The sequence below is a fragment of the Gadus morhua genome, chromosome 7 (assembly GCF_902167405.1).
Source record: "Gadus morhua chromosome 7, gadMor3.0, whole genome shotgun sequence".
NCBI lineage: Eukaryota > Metazoa > Chordata > Actinopteri > Gadiformes > Gadidae > Gadus > Gadus morhua.
The window spans coordinates 27,783,305-27,809,487 of record NC_044054.1 but is presented as its reverse complement, the minus strand read 5'-3'; the positions used below and the strand labels follow the sequence as shown (position 1 = coordinate 27,809,487).

The 26,183-nt window shown below is 46.1% G+C and overlaps 3 protein-coding genes across 9 annotated transcripts; 2 read left to right on the top strand and 1 right to left on the bottom strand.

Moving 5' to 3' along the window:
* Positions 1–68: 68 nt before the first annotated feature.
* myo19 (myosin XIX) lies at positions 69–14,568 on the bottom strand. 3 transcript variants are annotated; one of them, XM_030361479.1, is made up of 25 exons: positions 14,521–14,568; positions 14,299–14,374; positions 13,425–13,566; positions 11,900–12,048; positions 11,437–11,550; positions 10,921–11,053; positions 10,554–10,623; positions 10,219–10,321; positions 9,922–10,018; positions 9,731–9,807; positions 9,554–9,644; positions 9,294–9,459; positions 8,801–8,874; positions 8,583–8,704; positions 7,926–8,039; positions 7,442–7,618; positions 6,986–7,126; positions 6,146–6,253; positions 5,674–5,744; positions 5,494–5,573; positions 4,635–4,798; positions 3,878–4,007; positions 2,852–2,937; positions 1,932–2,315; positions 69–1,627 (listed from the first exon to the last, which is right to left on the bottom strand). In XM_030361479.1, exons 2-25 carry the CDS (start codon positions 14,353–14,355, stop codon positions 1,511–1,513), a joined length of 2,967 nt encoding a protein of 988 aa, XP_030217339.1. In that variant the 5' UTR covers positions 14,356–14,374; positions 14,521–14,568; the 3' UTR covers positions 69–1,510. The 3 variants fall into 3 exon arrangements, with proteins under 3 accessions (XP_030217339.1, XP_030217337.1, XP_030217340.1); XM_030361477.1 differs by having other exon boundaries at positions 14,299–14,556; XM_030361480.1 differs by lacking the exons at positions 69–1,627; positions 1,932–2,315; positions 2,852–2,937; positions 3,878–4,007 and adding an exon at positions 5,277–5,414 and having other exon boundaries at positions 4,676–4,798; positions 14,299–14,556.
* pigw (phosphatidylinositol glycan anchor biosynthesis, class W) lies at positions 14,551–17,455 on the top strand. 2 transcript variants are annotated; one of them, XM_030361489.1, is made up of 2 exons: positions 14,551–15,098; positions 15,483–17,455. In XM_030361489.1, exon 2 carries the CDS (start codon positions 15,486–15,488, stop codon positions 16,980–16,982), a length of 1,497 nt encoding a protein of 498 aa, XP_030217349.1. In that variant the 5' UTR covers positions 14,551–15,098; positions 15,483–15,485; the 3' UTR covers positions 16,983–17,455. The 2 variants fall into 2 exon arrangements, with proteins under 2 accessions (XP_030217349.1, XP_030217348.1); XM_030361488.1 differs by having other exon boundaries at positions 14,826–15,124.
* A 369-nt stretch (positions 17,456–17,824) lies between these two features.
* ggnbp2 (gametogenetin binding protein 2) lies at positions 17,825–26,058 on the top strand. 4 transcript variants are annotated; one of them, XM_030361484.1, is made up of 14 exons: positions 17,825–17,969; positions 18,693–18,814; positions 19,554–19,634; positions 20,033–20,286; positions 20,508–20,606; positions 21,115–21,228; positions 21,655–21,864; positions 22,370–22,544; positions 22,729–22,905; positions 23,143–23,314; positions 23,971–24,093; positions 24,224–24,390; positions 24,694–24,879; positions 25,339–26,058. In XM_030361484.1, the coding sequence occupies exons 2-14, from the start codon at positions 18,722–18,724 to the stop codon at positions 25,522–25,524; spliced, it is 2,037 nt and encodes a 678-aa protein (XP_030217344.1). In that variant the 5' UTR covers positions 17,825–17,969; positions 18,693–18,721; the 3' UTR covers positions 25,525–26,058. The 4 variants fall into 4 exon arrangements, with proteins under 4 accessions (XP_030217344.1, XP_030217343.1, XP_030217342.1 ...); XM_030361483.1 differs by having other exon boundaries at positions 24,221–24,390; XM_030361482.1 differs by having other exon boundaries at positions 23,971–24,105.
* The last annotated feature ends 125 nt before the right edge of the window (positions 26,059–26,183 follow it).

Below are 26,183 nucleotides of genomic sequence, written 5' to 3'. Positions count from 1 at the left end.
GGAAAAAAACAATTAAGCAAATGAAGTAAAGTAAAACTAGAAAATGCGGTGAGTGCTGTAGTGCAAAGTGAGGTTGAAAATATGTTTTAATAAGTGCAAACATGCACACCATTTTAAAAATCGTATCTGATTGGCTAGAATTATTGTTTTCCGACCATTTATACTGCCAGAGCTTGGTGCTTCCTACATAACCGGTAGAAGCTGAACGCTAACGTGCATACGATGTCATATGAAAGCCTCCAAGGAGTCCAACGGTACAGGCCTTATCCTTTTGTGAGCTTTTCTCAATGTGAACTAACTAAACTAACTGAATCAACTAAATGAAAAAGAATAACTTCAATAAAACCCTTTTCCTGGTTACAAGTGATGACCCACTTGTACACACACACCCGCAATTGACTAACACTGATTTAATTAAACAATTTCAGCCTTTATCAGAACAGTGATAAACAAACTATCACTTTATAAAAAAAAGGGTATAGTCAGTTTTTTTTTTTGAAAAACAATCGACATGTAAAAAAGAAATACAGGTTCAGAGGTACATCAAGTTTTGGTTACATGAATCTTGCAATGAGTTTACTCTAAAGATGGAAATGAATGCCATCATCAGCAGCCCTTACATGTTATAAAAACATCTCAGATTGTGTTTACATGGTTGTATGATTAAAGGAGCAATTAATCAACAAGTAAAGCTCTTTAACTAAATCATAATGAAACCCACAAAACAATTATAGTTAAATGCAACAGACCATTATGTAATGCATTATTTTTTCTGGAGATTGGTATATATTACATGCAACTCTGTACTTTGTAGTGTGAAAAGCCCTTCCGAGTCCTTTTTGGTGTTTTCATATCTGCAGTAGAACCTGCATCTTAATATAGAACAAACATTTAGCTTCAACAACAAAGAATTCAAATAAATATGAAGGCCCATCAAATTGCATCTCAATATAAAGGGAGGCACTTGCCTAAGGCTGATACGTTTCTATAAAGGCAACCACAAATAACATGCATTACATTAAAGGTGCAATAACAAACACGCTATGGCTAGGACTTACTTTCAGGTTGAAGCAATGGACTAAGGAACCCGTCTTTAACATGTCCCTTCATTTTGTGCATTGCCTGTAAAATAAAACAGTGGGCAGCCAGCAAGGGTGTGTGGGATTTGATATTTGAGCCCATGCAAAATCCAAATGGACTTGAAACTTTTGTGATACTGTTTGGTTCTCCTGAAGATATTTCTTATTGACAACAAAAACAAGAAAATACCATTGGCAGAAAAAAAAAAAGACAATTTTGAAAGGTAATCAAGAACAGTATGTTGAACAATTTGCATGGCGTGAAACATAAAAAAGTGCAGCAAAGTATTAGCAGTAGAAAGTTTCCCCGTGATTTCAGTCTGATCTTAAGAGAGCAGCATTTCCATTCGTTTGTTCAAGTAGTTATAATTTCAGCTTGTCGTGAGTGTTGAGTGTATAGTAACCTCGAGTGTGATCTACAGTCAAACGAGTTACAATGTTTTCTCAAGTAGGATCTGGTTGAACCCCGTCACTCCCTCTCTTCTCAGGTGTGGAAGCATGTCAGCGTAGAGCAACGGTGACCTCTGGTAGTGGAGCTTCACAGATCCCTAAAAAGCAACACAATAGTTTAAACCATGAATCCATAATTTTTTTTTAAATAAACAGAATCACCTGACATCATGTGTATTCTTAAGATCTATTTTAGCATTTTTTTCCGGCTTTATTCCAGAGTGAGATAGAGGGGACGGGTTGGGAGATTGAGGGGAGGAGGTGAAGCAAAGGACCACGGGCAGGATTGGAACCTGGGTCGCCGCGTTCAGGGCTGCGTGGTACCGCTCTACCCGCTGAGGCTCCGGGACGCCCCACGCCATGTGTGTATTCTGCAGCAAAATCGAGGGAATCGTGTCTCACCCTGGGCTGAGCTCTGATGGAGGCGACCCCGTGCTGGCACTGGTTGGTCTCCACCTTGTAGTCCCCTCCTCCTCCTCCTCCTCCCCCCCCTCCTCCTCCTCTGGAGGGGGAGGGGGAGGAGGAGGTGGAGGAGGAGGGCAGGTCGAGGCAGGCCAACACCGACACCATCTTCTGGAAGCCCTTGGCCGTCAGGGACATGCTGACTGACGGAGCCGAGGCCAGTGCCAGCCCCATGGGCCAGCCGCGCACCGTCACCGGCCCCTGGACGCTGGAGAGCTGCACGGGGCCTGTCTCCCAGGCCGCCGAGCGCAGCCCGGGCACCTCCGTCTCCACAAAGTCCTCGGCGTCGTCCAGCTCCAGCTCGGCCAGGGCGTCCATGGAAACCTGCGATGGGAAACGACACACTGGGTTAGAATGGGCTTTTTGGGGCTTTCTGTCCCAGGGTTTATTTTATTATGGACCGGGCTGGGATGGTGGACAGAACAGGGAAGGACCTGTAATTGTAGGTACCGGAGGTTGGAAGTGAACCTGGGTGTCACTAGAAAGGTGTATTGCCTATTTGGCTTGCAAACTAGCCGGTTGCGCCACCAAGACTTGTATTTTGAACTTTCATTTAATTTGTTTATTTAAAAAGGATAGTGCACATTAATCTACATTTCTGTAAATGTGCCATTGTTAGTCAGCAAGCTATTTCTCAACTGTAGTCCTTGGGCAAGATGTTAAGCTAGGCACAGGATGGCGGGAACGTAACTTGTGGCTAAGTTGCATGGATAACGATCTCTTCGTTTTTTATAGATCCTCCCACACAAAGAAAAAGTTACATTTGTACCGTCACAACAAAACATGCAACAAGATACCTCATGATGCAAAGCATTTTTAGCAAGGCCATTATGTTGGGTCGGGTTGATGACGCGACTCACCCTCCATCTCCTCCAAGCGGTCTGGATGACCTCGGCGGCCTTCTGCCACCTGCGGACCGCCCGTCTGACCAGCCACGAGCGCACCCCTGTAGGGAACACAACACGCGTCAGCCATAAGGCCACCCAGGGCATAGGAACACCGTGTTCTGTTGACACAGTTGCAGAGTTCCCCCACAGAGCAATAGCAAGAGAGTGATGGGAGGGAAACATGGTTTAAAGGGTTTTATGCATCACTCTGGTGCAATTAGAAAAGGAAAAGCAGGTTAGGTGAGAGAACAATCTGGTACAATTGTAAACAAGCATAGGGAGAGAAAAGGGATAAAGCTTTCTACTGAAACTGGCCCAACTCACCGATGGTGGACCGCCATCGTCTACCACGTAATAAGGAGAAAAAAATGTGTTGGTTTTATATATATCATTGTGTGTGAGGGTGAGTTAGTTTTACATATCATTGTATGTGTGAGGGTGAGCTGGTTTTATCTAGCATTGCGTGTGAGGGTGATTTGGTTTTATCTATCAGTTGTGTGAGGTTGAGTTGGTTTTAAAAATCACAGAGGAGTGGAGCTCTGTCCGGAGGGGATCATGTTACGGTGAAGCCGAGGAAAGCGTGTGTCTGACCCAAATCAGCCATCACCTGCTAGCCAGCTAGAGAAGTTAGCCATCAACACAGCCACACAGACGGGAGTACAGCCAAAGTGCTTCTGCAGTAGGGCTGGCCGATTAATCGAATTTAGATTTAGATTTTAGCGTCACAAAATTAACATAATCGAGTTCTCTGTTACAAAGTGTTTTTGAGAGAGACACGCTGAATAAATACACGTTTTCAAACTCAGAATATGATCGTTTGAATAATCGTGATTTCGATATTGACCAAAATAATCGTGATTATGATTTTTTTCCCCCATAATCGAGCAGCCCTAATCTGCAGCGTTCGCACCGAGCTCAGCCAGCACCGAGCTCAGCCAGCGTCCAGCACCGAGCTCAACAAGCGTGGCCCCAGCCCGGCATCCTCCTCGGCCCCCTTACCGGCTTGGATCAGCACGGCGGCCCGCCCCCTGGCGCGCCGCCGGCGGAGCTGGTGCCGTCGCCAGCAGCACTGGATGGAGAAGGCCCTCCGGGACAGGAGCCTCTTCCTCTGGTCCTCCAGGAGCTCCAGCTGGGGAGGACAGGTTAAGATCTGGGCCCGTAGTCACCAGGACTCTCTGCTGCGCTAAAGTGAACCTCTGACTCAAAAGGAGAGTGATGCCTGATGAAGATCCACCGAGCGAAACGTTGCCCGTTTGTAAATAAATCTACTTCTGGGGCATTAAAGCAGTGTGCTAGCTTTAATTGTCTAGCATCTGTGGATCACCTTTGGATGCACGCACCATGCCTCCTATCAAAGGAGAGTGAGACATGGGAGTGAGTTATCAAGCCTCCTACGGACTCTCAGTGAAGAGTAGGATCCGGATATGAGGAATGGGAGAAGTCACTATTTAATGACCTCATACCGTAAATCTAAAGTTTGAGGACAGTTTTACAGTTTTTTCTAAGGAGGAAATACCCCTTTGACCGTACATCTAAATATTATTAATGATACCAGTACATAATATAGCTATATGCATGTATAGATTTATACTAATAAGATATTTTCAATCATTACATCATACTGAAAAAGTCTCACCATGTAATGGGTGAGGAAGGTGTGTGTAAACCAGTCTCACCATGTACTGGGTGAGGAAGGCGTGTGTAAACCAGTCTCACCATGTACTGGGAGAGGAAGGTATGTTTAAACCAGTCTCACCATGTACTGGGTGAGGAAGACTTTGGTCCTCCCACAGTGCACCAGGGTTCCATGTTCCTCGCCCTCCTCTCGGTCCACCTTCCCAGCGGGCCGATGGCTCAGCGCCTCCCTCACCATGGCGTCCACTGCGGTCCTCAGGCGGTCGTTATGACCGGGCTCCACGTCTAGAATGATAGAATGGGTTAAACCAAGCTGAAGCAAAGCCGCTGAATATGCATGTTTATGTTGCACATTGGTCGGTTGTCGTTGGTGATCCCAGCAAATCATGAGGAATTGTTCATCTTGCAGGGTAACATTACAAGTTGAGGAGATGTATTAGGATTGCTGCATGGTATAAAGAGAGAAATCCCGGCTGTTTAAACTTAAATTACATTTCCTTACAGATTAACAAAGCAATGCACAGTGCTCCGATTATTGAATACAATGTATTCAGTACTCAGATTTCCTGGTATTGTTCGGTGTGCCGAGAGACAGTCACCTTAAGAACTCATAACAACAGATTACTACATAAAAACAAAACCCACGCCTGGATCGAGCAAACAAATATGAAATAATTTTCCACTAGTGCCTAGGAAACACTGATGAGTTGGTGGAAACATGCCAAGCCGTTTGTGAGGATCAACAAAAGCCACATGCATTTACCTCGAGAGTTCTACAGAGGAGTTGAAAGACTTGTGATAAAAGTCCTGATCTTATGAAGCAGATTGAAATGTTCCAAGAGTGGCAGAGAGAATGAGCACCAAATGTGAAAGGAACGAAACAAAGGAGAGACTTGCAGACCTGAAGAGAGGAAATAAAGTTAAGATCTAGTCACCTATAAGAACAATTTAACATGAATAAAATGTATTTCAGAACTTACCCTTACTATGAACCAGTTGCTTGATTTGTGAGGAACTGGAAATCAGACCATACCGTTGAATGAAGCCACTGAAGGGAATTCTGTTGAGCAGAACAGAAACAATATCAGTTACAAACAAAAGACCTTCGAACAGTTGGCCTGTTGAAACGCTGCGTTCAGGTACGGCCACGGACACCTCACCTGATGGGGAAGCCTGCAGCGCTGATGTGTATGGTCTCCACAATCCCACAGGCCTCGAGCTGCATGATGACCTGCAGGCCGACAGAAGAGGGTCAGATGAGAATGTCCCCGCTGTATAGCGCCCCATATTTATAGTGGTCGTCTTGGCTTTATTCCCAGGGGGCTGTGGTTGACCTTTAAGCATCACGCAGCTAGATGACAATAAGTTATTTGAAATGACTAATTAATGGGAAGATGGCGTCTTGGATAACAGCTTTTGATTAATATTATTTCATTTTACATGAAGCTTTACTCAAAGTGTTGAAGTGTACAGAGGAGCAATAATTCCATCGTACAGGTCAGACTGCACGTGACAATAAGGCACCAAGCTTGTGTAAAATTGCATCAGCTTTCATTAGTGTGGTAGTCAAACAAACAGAATCAGGCTAAACATAAGAGGACCAAGCAGAGTCCCGGGTGCAGGACCACCTACCTCCCTCTTGTGGAAGGTGAGGGGTTTGCAGTCTGGGTTGGGTTTGATGCAGCGGGTGTAGTGAGGAGTGGTGCTGTGCAGGATCTTCATCAGGCTCTCCAGAGAGTTCTGCAGCCCGGCAGAGAACAGCAGGAGAGTCCGAATGGAAACACAGGGAACTCAGTTACAGACATTACTGACTTCCACACATGTTTGAGAGATGGGTGCAATGACGATGATGACGATGATGAAATCTGGTTGTGAAAAAAAAAGTAATATCAAATAAATGTTGTAAAAGGCAGTATAAAGGCAGTTTGATCAGAGACAAAAATAACTTACCTCTACATTTTTTTTATTCATTCACATTGTTTGAAAGAAGGAATGGTTTCGTATTTTACTGCCGGAAGGTGATAAAAATAGCAAACTGATAGCTATAGCTATATGTGGTGTGGAACACGTTGTGCGATTAGAGCATAAGGGGGAACCCCAGGTAGAATCCCTGACAGGAAGCAGCTTGGGGCTGTCAATCCGCAGTCAGGATGACATTCTGCACCACACTGTCAATCAGCACACCAGCAGTCGCGCTGGGGAGTCACTCTGGGGTTTCCCCTTGTGGCAAAATCTGCGTCGATTAACTATTCAGCTACGCGTGCCTGTTGCTTTACGAAGATGTGTCTTGCGGTTATTGTAAGCCGCACAACATGAATCAAGTTTTCCCGTTGATAAGCTTCATCCTTTCACAAAAACGTTCATTCATTGGGGGTTGAATGAGCGCCAAACGGCCAGTTTGCGCTTTAAAAAAGGGAAGTTGAGTTTATTTCCCGCCAAGCCTTTGCAAAGCAGGTGGAGCGAGTACCTCACCTTGAATTTAGCGACCACGGTGACCACCTTACTGAGCCCCCGTGGGGCCGTGCTGTCTGCTTCCTGGTCCCCAAAGACCTGGCCCAACAGGGGGTTCGCAGACGCCTGGAGCAGCGCGATGATCTCCGGAGGCACTGGGTCCTAATGACCCGAGAGTATAGAGCAACAGTAGACGTCAACAGACCTTTCACCTTTACCTTTTTGTCCTTTCAGCAGGACGGTATTAAGACACGTCATTCAGGAGCAGATAGTGGGTTAGTCACCTGGTTCAGCCCCTACTCTATCCCGCCCGCCTGATAAAAGCATCTGATAGCAATGAATAAAAACAGAGAGCCACCCAACGTCTGCCTTCTTATGTTTACGGCAGCCGTACCTTATTCTTCTCCGTCCTGCCCGACTGATAAAAGCATCTGATACTAATGAACTTCTGCCTTGTAATGTTTACGGCAGCCGTACCTTGTTCTTCTCCATCATGCCCTGGATCTGGTAGCTGACGGGCCCGGCGTAGTGGGTGACGCTGAAGTGCGGCTCCTGGCTGAACTTGTCCCAGCTGATGCTGCCGTGGTCGCCCAGCTCCTTCTGCAGGCGTGCGCCGAACTTCCCGGCGTCCGACGCACGGTTCAGACGGCTCTCCTGAGGAGGGAAAACGTTCCATGTTGTTCCGTGCACGTTGAGGAAAACTTAAAAAAATGCCGGTTGTGTAGAGCAGGAATTTTTCGGCCGAGGACCAACCAAATATTTTGTGCTGTAAAATGATCAATATGTTCACACTACCGTCATTTAGAGATCATTGATGTACACGTTACATTTAGGTATATGTGTATTCCATCAAATAATAACAACAATTCACTTTATTCTGCCCCCTGCTTCAGACAGACTTATGAAACCCGACCCACCCAGCCAACCACTGGGTTGGAGATGAAGACGGGGGTCACCTGACCTCATTGAGCAGAGGGAAGACTCCGGTGGGGTTTCCCTCGATCAGGTCCAGGCAGCTCTGGTTGTCCTGGTAACGGACGAAGGACCACTCCAGCCCCTCGGACACGTACTCCTCCTGGGGGGAGGGACGCAGACCGGAACACGTGGGTGAGGAGCCAATCAGATACAGGAAGACGTGTGATGTCCAATCAGATACAGGAACACGTGTGATATCCAATCAGATATAGCAGAGAGCTTAATAGCGTGTCCAATAACTAAATGCTGTAAATTAGTGGTTCATTCCTTCTATATTCAAGAAATCTTTACAGCAAATTATAAAAAAAGGGGCAGAATTCAAGGCCTTTTCAAGTTCTAATCAAATCAGTCACAGGGAAACCTAATAATTATAAGAATAAATTGTGATAAGGTAAACTATAGTGGAATAATAACATTTCACATTATACTGTAGACATGGCAAATTTTTTGCACAGGATTAAGATCCACAGCAACTACGATCATTGCAGTTATCACAAGACGTTCCTGGCTACAAGAAACATCCTCCACCCATAGAAAGTTCTCCCGCTCTCGCTCTACTTTGACCGCTGGCTCCGTTCCAACACCACTGGTCAGAGGATAACCCGTGGTGTACTGGAGCCCCCGAAGCCGGCTGAACGCCCACCTGCTGTGCTCGGAGGTAGTGGGCGACAAAGTGCTGCTGCAGCTTCTCGTTGGCGTAGTTGATGCAGAGCTGCTCCAGGTTGTTCCTCTGGAAGCACTCGAAGCCGTACACGTCCAGCAGGCCTGGGGGGCACCGAGGGGGACAAGGCAGGTCACGGGACAGTGTACCAATGCGGTATCTGGTCCAACAGAACTATGTGTTACGGCGGGTTGTTGTACCTATGAAATTGCACCAGGCGGAGTTGTCCGCACAGATGCTTCGGTTTATGAACGAGGTCAACCACTCAAACAAGCTGGGAAACAGGAAAAAGGCAGGAGGAAATTACGACAAAAGCAGAGACAAGACAACGGCTTCTGATGGACAAGGATCCACAGAGATGTAGACATGATGGCCGACTCAATGCTTTATATTAAAGAAAGACAATGGAAAGCCCCTGCATGACCCGTGTCCTCTGCCCTCTATCCCCACACAAGCATTTACATCCTTTTTTGCAAAGCGACGGTTTAAAGCAACAATGAAAGGCAACAGCCAGCTTGATGGGAGCAGTAAGGGTGAGGCGTCTTGCTCAGGGACACCTCGACACTCAGCTAGGAGGAGCCGGGGGATCGAACCAGCAACCTTCCGGTCACAAGTCAACCCGCTCTGCCTCCTGAGCATAATCCGACCCAAATCTCCGTGCCGCACCCCTGCCTCTTCAGCGGCATTACTCACTGAGCGTAGACGACCTTGGCCAGGCAGTCCCTCCTGACGCCACAGTCGGAGAGGGAGCAGGGCTTCAGGATGCTCTGCTTCCCTGCCACCAGGGTCCTCACCGCCAGGCAGGCCTGGAGCTCCTCGGCTGGTACCCCCAGCAGCCCGGCGGCCCCCTGCAGGGACTCTGCAGCCCAAGGCGGGGACACGTTAGCTGAGGTCGGGGGGAGACCGAAGACCTTGACTGCATTGCAGGACACGGATTCCCCCCTGAGACTTACCCTTGGATTGGCCCTCCAGCACACACGGTTCGGACTCTTTCGCCGGAGGGTCGAAGGTTATGTTCCCCAACTGAAGAATCCCTGCCAATATCTGCAGTCAAAATAATTAGGTCAAAATTCAGGGGAAATAGTATCGATACGTTGTTATACAGTTGTGATGCAACCTTAAAATCGCACCCTGAATATTTCCGCCTGCTTGTCAGACTTGATTCCCAGGTGAGACATTGCCTCGACGGTCTCCTGGAAACAGTCCTCTGCCAGGAAGAGGAAAGAGAAAATTAACTTACAAACTAGACCAATAACAAAACTAGAATATACTACAAGAACGAATACGAACACGATGATCCATGAAAGAAGCAGACGGTTACCTTCCAGTGTCTTCTGTGCCTTGGGAAGCCAGTTAAAGCTCTGACCATGGCCCATCTTCCACTCCTTCTTCTGCTCGCTCGAAGCCCCTTTCATCATCTGCCATACACCCAAGACTTCAGTATCCCCACATTCACTTACTGTCAAGCCCCATCAGGAAATGGACAAATGCCATGGGCCCAACTGGCACAACTGACTCTTATGGCCCATGCAAGATGATTTTGCTATGGAACCACTTGCCAATGACCCTACGGGTTTACTTTCACCATTGGGGATCCGTGTGTTTTCTGTGCCCTTACCTGGTAAAAGATGTGGAAGTTCCTCTCGTTGGCTGGCTGGCAGGCCACCCTGGTCTTCTCCAGTAGGTAGGTTTGGACAGACGCCCCCACCAAAAAGTGTGACCTTCACAGGCACAGAGAGAGATGTACCGGAAGACCCACAGTTAATGATAGAAAAAACGTATCCTCCTTGGAATGATCATGATGACTATGATCAAGATCATCATAAACGTATCCTAAAAACAGCAAGGCAGTGCCCATCAATAACAATATTCAATGTCCTTTAAAATAAAACGTCAGGTAGGACTGAAGGACCGTGGATGGTGACGCTCCACAGTCAGCGGGGTGAAGAGTACCTGTCAAGCTGCAGTTGGATGTACTTTCCAAAGCGGCTGCTGTTGTGGTTGCGCAGTGTGCAGGCGTTGCCTGCGCATGGGGGAAGAATCCCAATCAGTGACATTCTCAGTACATTTCAAGCAGGGATGGTTGTGATACAAGCCTCAAAGACCCCATTTAACCATCACTGGTTTGATGTTGATAAGACATTACAAAGACTAGCCTACCTACCAGTTGTTACAAATACAGCTATTCAATCACAACTTCTGGCAAAATAAGTGCACTTTAAGAGGAGATCGACGCATCCCTAGCCATAAGTGTAATTCATAAGAAAACTAACACCCAGTAGTGCTTGTGCCACTGTCACAATGGTAATAGGGTGCTCACCGAAGGCCTCCATGATGGGGTTGGAGTCCAGCACTCTCTTCTCAATGCGGTCCACCGCATCTTGGCTCTTCAGCACGGAGGAGGAGGCTGCCACCGTAGCGTAGTACTTCATCAGACACCTGGACGTCCACGTCTGTGGGGCGGGACATCAAATGAAATTAGTTATGGAATCACTGAACACTAGGAAACAGGCTTTGAGTAACCATCATTAACAGCACTGGATCCAGTTATCCATTAGCGATATCCCTGTACCACAAGTTGCTAGGAAAATAGGGTTGTCCCTTGTCCTTTATAATATTACTGATATGGATCAGTATCAACCAATTCTATTCTAAAGCTAATTCCGATTGTTTACAATTAAAATATATATATTTTAAGCTTAACAAATGTTTGTCAAAGAGAGAGGGAAAGAAAGAAATCAACCAAAACATCATTGCATCTCAAACAAGACTGATTTATCACTCATCCTGATTTATTACTTACAACCCAACACCAAAACCTGGGTGGACCACATACCTTTCCTGCCCCACTCTCTCCACTGACCACCAGGGACTGGTTCACGGGCTCCAGCTGACCCTGAACATTCCTGTAGGCCTCCTCTGCCACGATGAAGATATGGGGCTTGGCCTCCTGCAGAGAGCAGTAGAGCATTTGTCAAATAAAAGCCCTGGTGCATTATAGGTAATTTTTTTCAGCCAGCTCGTCAGGAGCAGTGAGGGTGTAGGTGTCCAGCTCAGGGACACCTCGACACTCAACTAGGAGGAGCCGGGGATTGAACTAGCAACCTTCTGGTTACAGGTCAACCTGCTCTACCTCCTAAGCTGAGCCGTCCTCCAACAATCACACAAGATAAGATACTCAAATGACGATGCCTTCAGTTCCTATGGCAGAGACAAGTATGAGTGTGAATCCAGTGCCAGACCCGTCTGTCTGTCTGTGTGTCTGTCTGTTTGTGTCTGTGTGTGTCTGTGTGTGGTACCTGGGGCTGAGGTGCGCTGTGGTACTCCCTCATCACATCCAGGGAGTAGAGGTCCGGGATGGGCTGGAAGGGGTTGAGTGCCACCAGGGTGCAGCCTGCGTGGGTGTAAAACACCTGGGCACGGTACCTGGCCTGCAGGCATTTCAGCACTGGAATGCCAACACAATATCAGCATGTTCAGAAGGTTGGAGACGACCGAAAATTAGGAAAAACTAAAAAGAAAAAAAATATATGCAAAAAACACACAATGTGTGAACTCAACGAGTATATACTTTGACGTTGGCCAAAACACATTCTTGCAGAAACTTTCCAGAACAAAAAGAGGAGGATTGCCAAGAATGGCAACACAAAGCCAGTTGTCAGGGGTTTTGACTTGCAGGTGAAAGGTGTACACACAGTTGGATTTAGGGCCATATACTTAGTTAGCACATTTTAGCTGTTGACATTTTGAAAGACTGGTGTTCTGTGATGTGACATCATTGGAGCTGTAGTTATTCATGTGTTAAGGATGTGGTTGTTGTGCCTGCAGGTTTTTATCTGGGTAAATACACGCCTCCTGGAGCCCATCAAGGTGAAATGAGGTTAGACTCATGACTCAGAAGTTACTTGATTTTTTCCATTGCACTGCAGTCTCGACCAATCTAAAGTAGTGGATAACAATAAACAATCATTGTACAGCACTTGTGGAAAAAGTTTAGAAAGTGCTTTAACATGTATTAGAAAAGTGTCTGAGGAAGATGTGGCGAGGGTGAAGGTCAATTAAAATAAAAAAGGGGAAAAAAAGTACTTCCAGTCATTTACATAATTTCGTTCTGGCCACTTTGTTTTTCGACACGCAGTGTACAGTCACACCTAGAATGTGATCACATGATCACTATTCAAATAGAACCACGTGCAAGACGTTTTTGGGAATTATCAAACTCGACATAATGGATCCACATCCACTGTGACCTACATGAGACACGCTGCTTCACTGTAGTGCACTGCTGTTTAGTAACAGTATTATAGAGACATTAACTTCATTTTTTAGGAAGAAGAAGCAGGTTGGTGCCATGTCTGAAACAGTCCATTCCTTGTTGACTGAGTTTAAAATGGTAATAACTGTGCTTCATTGCAGTATTCACATATAAAAAACCCAAATACAAGATGTCGATTTAATAATCTACAATAGTCTTTTAGCAGAAACTTTTATCAAAAGCATGAATGCTCTGTGGGTCAGAGACGACCGAAATTACGATTATCCTATTTGTCTTGTACATTTGTTGGATTTTACAATAAAGTTAACTTGGACTTTTGCTACACTGAAGAATAATGACCACATGGTCATGTGTGGACGCTCATTTTTAAATTCAGTTAAAAATCAAATTTTGCGGACACTTTTACTTTGAGATACATGTCATCAATGACCTGGTTGGGGTTAGGGTCGCATCTCAACAATTCCTACAGTAAGTCTGAAGACATGGACTGAGCATCCACATCTCTATCTGTAGCCATGGTCAGCCCCGTTGTCGCTGCCTTTACTCACCGGTAGTAGGAGTCACTGGGTTGACTTTGGTGAGGTCGTCGTAAGTGTGGAGCTGGTCTTCATCGATGAGGAAGGCCCGAAGGTCTCCCTCCAGCGAATCATTCAGAGAGGGAGGAGGAGAGGCCTTACCAACTTTTTTCACCTGCAAACAAACAAACGGGAATATCAGCAGGAGGAGTCGGGAACCGGCAGAGGGACCTAGCGTTATGCGATACCTCATTGATGGATAAACATATCAGACGTTTTGAAGCTTGATTTAGTATGTTCTTATCCGTGATGTTTTGAATGAACATGGGAGTGAAATCAAAGTGTATCATTCTGTACATGAATTCATCCAACATATAACGTATTCCAGGGTGGCAACATAAATCACATAACTTAAAGAAGATAGGGAAATACTGTGGTTTTCTTTTTTTCAGAACAACTGAAATAACTTATGATTCAATAATCACGTGTGACAGCTACGACCTGCATTTTCCTGCAAACATGACCTCATCTGGGGACTGTCAATAGTCCAGAGTACTCACAATAAATAGTTGGAGTGTCCAGCTAGCCCAATGCATAACGACAAGAGTAATACTGGGATACATTGACATTATCAAGAGTCATCATCAACAAGCGGTAGCCGATTAAGGTCAGGTAACAATGTTCACATCTTATCAGCAATAAGATTAAATTATTCGGAAGAGAGTGCTAACCTCAGAGGCAAGAAGCGCTAATGTTAGCCTTAGGTTAACTTTGACCAACTTATTGTATATCACAACGGTAAATAAACCCTTAAAAGTATGTGACATCTGACATGCGGTCCTTTTATTAAGCCAATTGCACATTTCTCAGTAATATGATTATGTTTTGACATAAGTCAAACATGTACCTTTTTAAACGATCCATGTCCATCCGTTACTCCACGTTTGCTCTTCTTAGAATTCATGGATTTAGGAGCTGGAAATCTTTGACAATTCGGATCATGAAGTACATTTAAAAACAAACCCTGGTTTCCACGAACGAGACAAACATCCATACCATGACACTATTCCGCCATTAAAGAGAAAATTCCACAGCACTGTCACAATTTCCAGAAGGACAAACTACATACCCACAAGCTGCGCCCCAGCCTGCAAACTATTTCATACCTGCTTCCCGCCCTCTTGGTGACGTATTCATACCACGCCCATATTACAGGGTCCAGAGACCGATTCCGCCCTCTTAGTGACGTCACTCAAAATTGTACAACTTAAAAATAGTAGTTTAGTAAAACTCCCAATTTTGAGCAATACGACCTAATACTTAAAACATTGAATACAACATTAAAAGCGAGCTAATGATCTTCGATTGCCTCATTGCTTATGTGTTTGTAGGTACGCCAAAATATTTTAATATGGGGAAGATCTTTATTTGTTTCCACTTCACAAAATGCATATTACTTAATAGAGCATCTTATTTTTATTAAAGGGGGATAATTTACAGTACCTGAGGTTTTGAATAAATGTATGTACGTCATCGACTTCATGTACTACATGAATGGAAGCTCTCGCGAGTCCGTGATCCAGCGAACGCATGTCCACAGCAGATTCAACAAACCCGGAAATGTGTTCCACAACATTGTCCAAGAGATATCAACTCTAGCGTCGCTGTGATATAGTGCTTCCAAAGACGCTACCTTCAATAAACCGGGTCGGTTTTCCATAAAATAACATATCGTAAGTACTAGCACAACCGTAATATATCGGCCTCGTTTATAATGTGTAATAGGCTACTCCTTCGCCCATGCTCAGTAGTATCATGGGCCAGTAGGGACTACGACAGCACTTTGGTAAATTATGAGATGTCGATTAGCAAAATCTGTGTATCAATTTAAGATGAAATTGTAACGCCTCCGTTTGGGATTTGGGGAAAGCTTTCATTGTGTCCAAGCACCATAGTTCTCAGATCTTTAATGGAATGCATGTTGCAAATTGGATTGTTATAAACATCACTAGAACTGTGCCATAATATCTTACAGATACCCCTGAATACAGAGAATCGGTGCATCATGTATTCAATCATTAATCGTTTCAGGCAATGTCTCAACGGGAACTGAAGGAGGCGTTTATCAGCAACCTCAACGGGACCAGTCTGGGAGAAGTGGCATTGGGCTCATTCCTTACCCCGTTGTGCTTTATCAACAGAGGACTCGTCTGGATTTTGTATTATCAGGCAAAAGGAACTGTCCCTTTGCCGTTTCCATGGATTTCTCACTTTGTACTAGACTTTTGCATGATTGTAGCTCCACTTGTACTGTCATGCACCATGTTAAGTGACATTCTGCACTTGGTCATCCTGGCTTTGGCCTTGGTGTCAGGCGCTTTCCAGTGGTATGTCTACCACGCCAAGGGCAATCCTGCTGCCGTACATCCACAAACCGTCACCAGCAAGAACTTCCTCAAGAGCCACGTTCAGTCCGGCCGGGTTCCCATGGTTACTGTCTTTAGGGTTCTTGTGAACATTAAAACTGCTATAAGCATTTTAGCCGTGGATTTTAATGTGTTCCCAAGGAGATATGCTAAAACTGAATTGTACGGTACAGGGGTCATGGACTTTGGCGTAGGGGCATACGTCTTTGCGAATGCCCTTGTTTCTCCAGAGGCCCGGGGTAGGACCATAGTTGGATCAAAGATGAATCACATCGCCAAGCAGTTGATGACTGTTTGGCCCCTACTAGGCCTCGGTTTGATAAGACTAGCCAGTGTCAAAATGACCGGATATCATGAGCATGTGACAGAGTATGGGGTTCATTGGAATTTCTTCTTCACCCTAGCCATAGTTCGAGTCGTGGCGTCCTTGCTCTTGGCTCTCTTTCCAGTCGGTCACTCTTGGATCTTTGCCGTCCTGCTGGGTGGTCTCTACCAGTCGGCTCTCGAGACAACAGGTCTGAAATCCTTTCTGCTCCACAACAATGACAGGACCGTCGACTTTGTGCACGCCAACAAAGAGGGCCTGTTTTCCGTCCCGGGCTACATCGCGATATACATGGCGGGAGTTCAAGTCGGCCTCTATCTCATGAAGCCAAGGACCTTGGTGAGGGATTATTTCAGAGTGATTTTTAACTTCCTGTGGGGAAGTGGTGTGCTGTATGGCGGTTTGTTCCTCTGCCAGGCGACCGTTGAGCCAGTGTCCCGGCGGTTGGCAAACTTGTCTTTCTGCCTCTGGATTGTGGCTCAGTGTACGTTCTTCCTTGCGTGCCTGGCCTTGGGCGATATGGCATTACTAATGCTTCAGAGGAAATCACACTGTTACCTGGTGCCGTCGGCATGGAACCCTCACGAAAAGGACAAAGATTCAGTCGCAGAGGGAAAAAGGAGGAGTATGGATAGATTTTGTCTCTATCAGGCGATAAACCGGAATCAGTTGTTGTTTTTCTTGATCGCGAATGTAACGACCGGCTTGACTAACATTTTGGTGGACACGTTTAGCACCAGTGATTATGTCTCGGTGTCTGTCTTGCTGGCCTACATGTTTATTAATTGTGGTGCTGTACATATTCTACATTTGTTTAAAATAACTGTAAAATTCTGGTGATTTTCCTTTGGTAACTTATTTTCCACTTTGCTGAACCAAAATATGTGGCTGGGGCTTCAACACTATATATGTTATTATACATGTTTTTTTTGCAAATGGTGTAACAAAGCGTGCGTGTGTGCGTGTGTGTGTGTGTGTGTGTGTGTGTGTGTGTGTGTGTGTGTGTGTGTGTGTGTGTGTGTGTGTGTGTGTGTGTGTGTGTGTGTGTGTGTGTGTGTGTGTGTGTGTGTGTGTGTGTGTGTGTGTGTGAGAGAGAGAGAGGGATATCAAGGGCCAAATGTAGCATATTCATCAAAGCTACACTTACAACCTATTGTAACTGGATTTGCACTGGATAATCAGTTTTCATTCTGTAAATTAATATTTTTTTAAATGTTGGTTAGCCTTTATAGCATGATGTACATGGATATCTATTGGGATTATGCATTGTGTTGAATGAACAGTAAATAAAGTCTTTATTTAAAATGAAATTATATTTGACTATAACTGTATAGGCTACTATGCTCACTGTAAAATGTCAATCTTTCCAGTGGTAATGGGAAATGTCATTGCAAAAACCTTTAAATTGTGAATAAGATTCACTTCACTGTATTCTGCACTAACACATAAACCCATCATTAGATAATTGTATCAATTTTATTTCATAATTTTTCAGATTATTATAAACCACAATTAATGCATTACAAATAGCAAATATTCAACCGATTTGTCCCGGTTTTGCTCATAAATCTTTACATTGGTTTATTTCTACTTCTGCGTGTGAGAGTTCTACACAGTATGTCACGAACATCACATTCCCACAGGCTCCCCCTAGCGCCCATCCGGATTCCTATCGTTAACTTTCCTATCATAACGTGACAACTTCTACGTGCCTCGACGTGACGTGCGGAGGGCAAAGGTTAAACAGTGATGAAGATTCCTCCACCGTAACCACCCGAACGAACTTGTTTATTTTTGTTTAGAAAAAAAAGGAATCTTCGAAGCCGGGTAAGTGAGATATTAATAACCACTATCGATACACACAGATACCAATTCTTTGGGTATTGATTTTGATTAAGAAAAATATGTTTTTCTGTGATCGTATATAGACCGAGTAGGGTGAGGTGCTAGCCATTCCCCGGCCAATCAGCTCTATTTAACTTTATATCATCTCGTATCTGTAACATAAGTTGGATGTTTAATTGTCGCTAATGAACCAGACAGAAAGCAATGCTTGGTTAACTTTGTTATCCGACGGGGCTCACAGTGGCAGAACTGTCAACGTCAGAAAGTGGTTGGGAAATAAATCCTGTCGGTAATTTTTTTGTAAGTTAAGGAATCGGTTATTAGTTGATAAAGCTAATATCGGCTTGATCCCTGTGAAATGTAGTATGGTTAACGCGTTTCTTCATAAATATGGTCACGTCTCAGCCTAATAGTGTTTTTAAGATTGTGTTTCCCTAGCTTGGATGCTAGCAGGCTAAATGGGTCAAGGCAAACTTGTATCTAGCGCCGCGAGTCGCGACTGTGTCAATGATCGAGTGAACATTAAAGTTGAATGAATGTCGTCCACGGGGAATATGCGCCCTGTCACGCAAACCATCATGTCTCTCTTTTAAGTTCAATCACACTTCGGAGCCCATGTGAACAGGCACTGTGTAGCTCACTTAAATTGACCTGTGTGTAATTAGCATTAGCTTGACGTGGTGGTTCCCTGTGTGAAACATACAGGCTGTGCTGTACTTGAAGAGCTACAAAACATGGCGCGTCTAGTGGCGATTTGCCGGGAAGGCGAGGAAGACTTCCCGTTTCTTGCAAGACAGATTCCCCTGTACATTGACGAACCTCTCACGGTAAGATGTGCCTTTTATTTGTGTCTGATATGCATGTCAACTCGAGCCAGCCACGATTCGTGCGATGATTAGCTCCGGGAACTAGGCCCACATTGGTGGGGGTATTAGCATTCCAATTGGATTTTCCCAGTGTAGGGATGACCAATAGAAGGGATTAAATTATGGTGTACCACAGCTAACACAATCCTCTCAGTATGACTAATATTTACACAAGTATGAACTGCAGGGTTGGGCATTTATAACAATTGGTACACCTTGAATCAAGTTGATATTTGCAGAGAGACTATCGTTCAGAATTGAGAGATAGTAATCTGTCTCGTATCTCCGTGTAATTTCATTAAACCAACCAATACTGTTCCTTCTATGAAAATGTCAACAACTCTCCTAGTACCACACAATTGTAGCACAAATAACTTGGTGTGGCCTGTTGTTTAGCAGAAGCAATGCAGAGAGGCATCTCAATTTTCTTTCCTAATTATTCATTTTTGTCATACCCATGTGGTTAGAAAGCTTTTCACAGAAATTCTAGTGATTTATGTGCTGTCATAGTTCTTCAGTATACCAAATTAAGTGTTTTTTTTAAAGTGTTTTTCAATATAATCATGCTATCATTTATGCAGGTAGCATCAGTTGGAGGCTCTTTCTAATCTCAAGCCTCTCTATAAACAGGATTTTATGAAAGGGGACCTTTAGGGAAATGGCTAGATAACAAACAAGCATTTCATGTTTTATTTGGCAGATGGTGATGGAATTTCCTGAGGATGTCATGGACCTTGACAGCCAGTACATTAATACTACCCGATGGATACAGTTTGCAGAGGTGAGTTCATAAACCGGTTCTTAAGAGGTTGAACGGAAAACCGCGGCATGACGGGGCCATGGACCCTTTGTAATCATGACGCGTATACCGTAGACGTTTGAACCACTGCAGAGGTCTTTGTGATGAATCCAGCTGCAGGTGGCTTGGTATTCGTACAACAGAAACGATACTGTGATGACAGATTGGCCTTCATATTATCCTACCAGTCAATAGGAATTCATTTCTTAACGAAGTAGTTGGTCCACCGGCATGTATCCATGCTTAATGTCTGCAGTCTACCTAAAAGACACGATGTCCCAACTCCCTCCCCTCCATCTATTCCACCCTTTTTTTCCACAAAGTGCCAAACGACGTGAGACAGGTAGTAAACAGTGTGTCTTGTGTGTCTTGTGTTCCAGTACCACTCCAAGTTGAAGCAGCAGGACCTGCACACGGCCATGATGGTGACGTCCAGGGAGGTGTTCAGCACCCTGGCCCAGCTGGTGCCTTGCGTTGGCTGCCGTCGCAGTGTGGAGCGCCTCTTCTCCCAGCTGGTGGAGTCCGGGAACCCGGCCCTGGAGCCCCTCACTGTGAAGACCCCCGCCATGCTCTCCGTCACCAAGGCCTGCCTGGCCGACGCCAAGAAGCTCTTCACACTTTTCTACGTCCACGGGTGAGGGTTTTCTGGAATTGTAATTCCCAGGCTGGCGGGGGTGTGTTGTCGGTGCCATTTCTTTAAATGGTTTTGGAATGGTGGGTATTGGAATCTCTATTACAACTCTTGATCTTTTTTGTTGATGTCAGTTGTAGATCAAGCCCTAACCTTACTTGGGGATTACTACTTACCGGAGTCCGTGTGTCAGTTCTGATTTTCTGTTTTTTCTTTTTCGATAGGTCAAAGTTGAACGACATGATCAACGCCATTCCCAAGAGCAAAAAGAACAAACGATGTCAGTTGCACTCCTTAGACACCCACAAGCCCAAACCGTTGGGGTGAGTACAGTCATCTTACTCTTTCTCCCTCTCTCCTTTTCAATTCAACTTCAGTTTCTGCTCTCGTCCGTACGCTGTTGATGGGTATTTTGTGCAGAGGCAGAGGCATTTAGATTCCCACATTGTCTGACCTCTAGTGCAGCCAAAGTGTGCCCTGCTGTGTCTGGAATTGTGTTCTGTGGTGTTCAATGAAGGGGCGACGCCGACAGAGATAGCGATAGGTTTAGGGACAGACAAGGGGGGAGCCATCGCAGGTGACCGCTGTAGGATTCGTTTTTCCTATGGACTGCTTCAGATCCCCGGCAGGTAGGCAGCAAAGGTCTCCAATACAGATTCAGCCTTCTCAGAGTCCTCTAACTAACCATCACAACATTAGTTCGGACAGTGTTGTGATTGAGCCAGAATGGTCGAAGTACCAACGTATATTAGTGGGACAAAAACATGGGGGGGGGGGGGGTTCCCAAGCTTTTTAAAGACGGCGTGGTAAACACTGTCTCTTCCCTCGCAGGGGAAGCTGGATGGACGTGTGGGAGCGGATGTCTCAGGGGTGCAGGGACGAGGTGGTCCTCATCGACAGTGCCTGCCTTCTTGAGACACTAGAGACGTATCTACGCAAACATAGGTAATGTACTGCCACACCTTTTGTCATCCACGCTGCTTCACATCAGGGTTTGTTTGGACCTGCGCTCTTAACAAGCTGCTGTCGGGGGCTGGCTTCCTTAAGTGCAAGGCTGCCAAAGAACTGTGATGGTTAAAATATTGTAGAAATGTCTACTGAATGATTGATCAGATCAGATACTCTAATTGTGGTTGCCATGCCTCATGATAACTCCGTTCTCCCATTTTCTTCAGTATGATGGGATGTGCAGACATGTGTTTGCTCATTGGTGATTTGGATACGATGTGTAAAGGTGTATATTGTGATGTTGGTGAATTGGATACTATGCATAAAGGTGAATATTGTATTAGTCAATTCTATGTATAAAGGCGTGTATTGTTTTCTTAGTGAATTGGATCGCATGTGTGAAATGGTGTCCTGCGTCCCTAGGTTCTGCACCGACTGTAAGAACAAGGTGCTCCGGGCGTACAACATCCTGGCGGGGGAGCTGGACTGCACCAAGGAGAAGGGCTACTGTGCCGCCCTGTACGAGGGCCTGTGCTGCTGCCCCCACGAGCGCCACATCCACGTCTGCTGCGAGACCGACTTCATCGCCCACCTGCTGGGCCGCGCCGAGCCCGAGTTCTCGGGCGGTTACGAGTAAGGGGAACGTCTGTGTAAAGGTCCCACGACGTGCCCGCCACGTGTGTGTGTGTGTGTGTGTGTGTGTGTGTGTGTGTGTGTGTGTGTGTGTGTGTGTGTGTGTGTGTGTGTGTGTGTGTGTGTGTGTGTGTGTGTGTGTGTGTGTGTGTGTGTGTGTGTGTGTGCGCGTCAACAAACAAATCGGCCCCTTACGACATCCCAAGTGGGCGTGTCCACCTAGATTTGTGCTGGATGGTTCAGTCTACCAGCCGACCCCGGTGGTCTGTAGCAAACGTTGCTCTCCTATCCGTCACACATCTAGGTGGACACGCCCACTTGTGATGTCACAAGGTTTTCAAAACGGCTTGTGACGGCTAATCACACTCACACCTGGTGGCACGTCGTGGGACCTTTTTGTTTAAAAGCCGCGGTTCCGCCCTGGCGAGATCCACTTTGAATAGATTCTCGTTTCTATTGAGCGCTCACACGCATGCTGGCTTTGTTTTATTTTTCTTTCGGCTAGACGGAGAGAGAGGCACGCCAAGACCATGGACGTGGCCCAGGAGGAGGTGCTCACCTGCCTGGGGATCCACCTCTACGAGCGCCTCCACCGGATCTGGCAGAAGCTCCGGGCCGAGGAGCAGACCTGGCAGATGCTCTTCTACCTGGGGGTGGACGCGCTGCGGAGGAATTTTGAGGTGCTTGAAATTCCCTTCCGTCTCTCTTGGCGGGAAATGGCTGGCCACATTTTAGTTTTATTTCTTTCCAGAATGCGGTGGGGTTGAACGGATTAGTATCGTCTCCTCGCTCGGTCGCTCTTGCTCTCTCTCCGTCTCTCTTACGCTCTCTGACTTGACTCTCGCTGTCTCTTTTCTCCTCCAGATGGCCGTGGAGAAGATGCAAGGCATCAGCCGACTGGAGCAGTTTGTGGAAGAGCTCTCCGAGGAGGAGAGAGCCAAGGAGCTGAAGCAGGAGAAGAAGAGGCAGAAGCGCAAGAACCGACGCAAGAACAAGTGTGGCTTCGACGTGCCCGCGGACAAGGAGAAGAGTCTGGACGAGGTACGTCCATGCCGGGGCCACTTCGACATCCACGTACCCCACACACATGTGCTCTTCTTCTCCTAGGCTGTCACATACCCGAAGAGGACATTCAAACCATTCATCGTGGTTAGGGAGTATAACTTCCAGCAATGAGGTTCTGGGTTTGATCCCCAGTGTCTCTGGCCTAGGCCTTGTTGGGCGAGATGCTGAACCCGCGCCCAACCTTTTTTGGTTTTGTCCTCCGAACTGGCTTAGTGCTCGCTGGAGTCTGTGGACGTCAGCTGCAAGGCGTGTGGTAGCCCGGATGAGGAAGAGGAGGACGACGATGAGGAAGAGACGGTTGCCGCGGAGGTCATCGTCGGCAGCGGGAGCGACGCGTGCACCTGTCCGGAGAGCAGAACCCTGGACTCGCCTCAAACCAACAAAGGTACCGAGCTGAGGGGGCAGTGCTGAGGTCACATTTAGGCTCTAAATAATAACAGCTGGGAGTGCAGGTGAAGATGAGGCGAGGTGAGGTGAGATTCAATGAAGTCTTAACGGGAGATTGAAACGACTTAGAAAAGCCGGCCCCGATCTTGACGTACCATCCTTCAGCTGTCCCTTTTGTCGGCCCGGGGGGATGTTTTTAAATGGTAAATGGACTGCATTTATATAGCGCTTTTATCCAAAGCGATTTACAATATTGCCTAACCATCACCCATTCATGCACACATTCACACACCGCCGGCGGTGTCAGCCATGCAAGGCTACAGCCAGCTCGTCGGGAGCAGCTCGGGCTTAGGTGCCTCTCTCAGGGACACCTCGACACTCGAGCCGGTCATTGAACTAGCAACCTTAGGGCAACCTTGGGGCAACCAGCCAACCGCGCTCTCCAGAGCTACTGCCGCCCGTTTAAGTCCTCTCCCGTACAACACTCAGACAGACAAAGCCCTCTTGTGAGGCCGCCGCGGGTGCACTAGTTTGCCTTTTTCAAGTTCAACCAGTACGACGACAAATTGTCACAACGGCCCTTTCTCAACGCGTGTGAGGTGAACCCTGGCGGTGGCATTGAGGTCTCGGTGGTGTGTTCCCGGTGCCCCACAGGCCTGTCTCCCCACAGCAACGCCAGCGACTGCGGCTACTCCTCCAGCATGGAGGGCAGCGAGACGGGGTCCCGGGGGGGCTCGGACGTGGCCTGCACAGAGGTCTTCAACCACGACGACGCAGGTCAGCGCAGGGGTCAGAGTTCACGCGTGCCCTAAATAACACAAAGTCCCCATTTTTTTCTTTTTCTTTTGACGATTCTTAAAACGAGTCAATGTAAATCTAACGGAGTGCTTGACTCCCTGTGAAGGAGACTTCCCAAATGGCCTCGACAACCACCACCTGTGTTCCGAAGCCAAGGAGGTGGAGGAGGAGGAAGCGGCGGACAGCTGTGTGGAGTGCTGGGCGAACGCGGAAGACGACGCCAAGTGCAAGAATAAAAAGAAAAAGCGAAAGGGCAAGAGTCTATGCAACGATCAGGTGAGGAGATGGAAGTCCAACGTTGACCAGGCTTGGCCTGTTTCCCCCACTAGGGGTCGCCAACGTTTCATAGTAAAAGTGAAACCTTGTTTTACCACGTTGTGTTACATAGTATGTAATGTGTTAAATTCCTATATCTTTAATTTGTATGCGAGTGATAAGGTGGTACAGTGTGAATAGCGAGAACCAGTTGACACCACTGACTCAAATGAAAAATAATTTAGCGTGTGTGTGTGTGTGTGTGTGTGTGTGTGTGTGTGTGTGTGTGTGTACACATATACTTAAATATCAATCTATTCACAGGGACAAAAAGCCAAAGATTGTTCCGCAGACGAAAACAAAACAGGAAAAGGTGGCGTGACCACGTCCCAGAATTGCCAAACCAAAGAAACACGCCCCCCCGCGCCGGGGGGCGGTTTTGCCAGTATTGCACTTCCGGCACTGTGCGGCCAACCAGACAACAGCACAAAAAGCCTTGTGGAACTCCTGGTGAGTGTCGCAAGCAACATGGGAAACACCGTCGGCTTGTACACGTGTTCATCGTGTCGTTTGGGTATCCCTTCTTCACTTATATCATTGTCTTATGAACCAGAATTAACTAACTTAGCAGACGATAAAATAAGTACATTTTTCATAAGAAGTGAAACAATATATATCGCTGTCGGTACAGTAAGGACGTCCATAGAAACAAGTGCCAAGCACTAACAATCGCTAGGTTAAACCATTCCCTGAATACAACAATGAATGTACTGTAACTAAATGCAACATACAATACGCTTCTGATTAAAGTGTCAAGCAACTGCCGTGCATAATACATGTGATTCCATCTAACCAGCTTCGGCTGAACGTTTCTTCATTAATTAATTAATTAATTAATTAATTAATTAATTAATTAATTAATTAAATGTACTGTACATTTAAACTGGGTTTCGCGCCCCTTCGAAACAGGGCGACGCCGACCGCTGCTTGGACGAAGACAACTGCCTGACGCCGGAGGAGATCCGGGCCTTCGTGGAGAGCAATAAGTCCTTCTACAGCCAGCGTGACCGCTACCGCCAACACCTGAGGGACACCTTCACCAACTACTGCCGCGCCACCCAGCGCAGCAAACCCCTCCGCGCGGAGAGCGGCTAGCCCGCCACTAGCATCTCAAAGTAGCAGCACTTATGAAAACCTTACAACGGGGGCAAAGGGTGGGTGGTGTGACCACTGAACCACCTTTTCACGATGGGGGGGAACCAGACTTTGGTCTGGTTCACCGATTATTATTTTTTTCTTAGGTTAAATTAATGTTTCTTCTTCAGTTCTGGCCTTCATCTTCATGAATGTGATTTTCACAGTTTCTTCCTCCTTGTCTTGTTGTTCCATCTCGTTATTCTTGACCAAATCTAGCCGTATGTTATTGGTTTCATGCACGTTGGCGCTAAGGAGAGCAGTAGATATTGGTTGGAGCTTGTAACTGTGACACTAGGAATAGTTCTGTTTATTATCGTTTGTTTCACTTCTGTGACACTTCAGTGTAGTGGCAAAGGTTGTACTGATGAATGTGTACAGAAATTCTAAATATAGATTTTACAGATAATGAACATCCATTTCTAATAACAATTTGGGTGTAATGTCCATAGTGCAATGTTGAAAAATGTAATAAAGGATATTTATTAATATGCATTTCGATGTTTTCCTTTCCCTTTCAAATTGTCTTAAAGACAGAAAATGCTAATATATACTACTGTCAACACAGTCGAAATGTTGGAAATAATTGAGTTAGTGACTTAGCGATTTGATTGCCAGGA

Coding starts and splice junctions, on each gene's coding strand:
- myo19 (XM_030361477.1), bottom strand. CDS start 14,445: ATGGATGTTTGTCTCGTTCGTGGAAACCAGGGTTTGTTTTTAAATGTA. Junction 10,019..10,218: donor ACTTCCACATCTTTTACCAG/GTAAGGGCACAG, acceptor GGTGTATGGCAG/ATGATGAAAGGGGCTTCGAG. Junction 2,316..2,851: donor CCGCTTGGAGGAGATGGAGG/GTGAGTCGCGTC, acceptor TTCCCATCGCAG/GTTTCCATGGACGCCCTGGC.
- pigw (XM_030361489.1), top strand. CDS start 15,486: ATGTCTCAACGGGAACTGAAGGAGGCGTTTATCAGCAACCTCAACGGG.
- ggnbp2 (XM_030361481.1), top strand. CDS start 18,722: ATGGCGCGTCTAGTGGCGATTTGCCGGGAAGGCGAGGAAGACTTCCCG. Junction 20,607..21,114: donor CACAAGCCCAAACCGTTGGG/GTGAGTACAGTC, acceptor CTTCCCTCGCAG/GGGAAGCTGGATGGACGTGT. Junction 22,545..22,728: donor CGCTGCGGAGGAATTTTGAG/GTGCTTGAAATT, acceptor TTTCTCCTCCAG/ATGGCCGTGGAGAAGATGCA.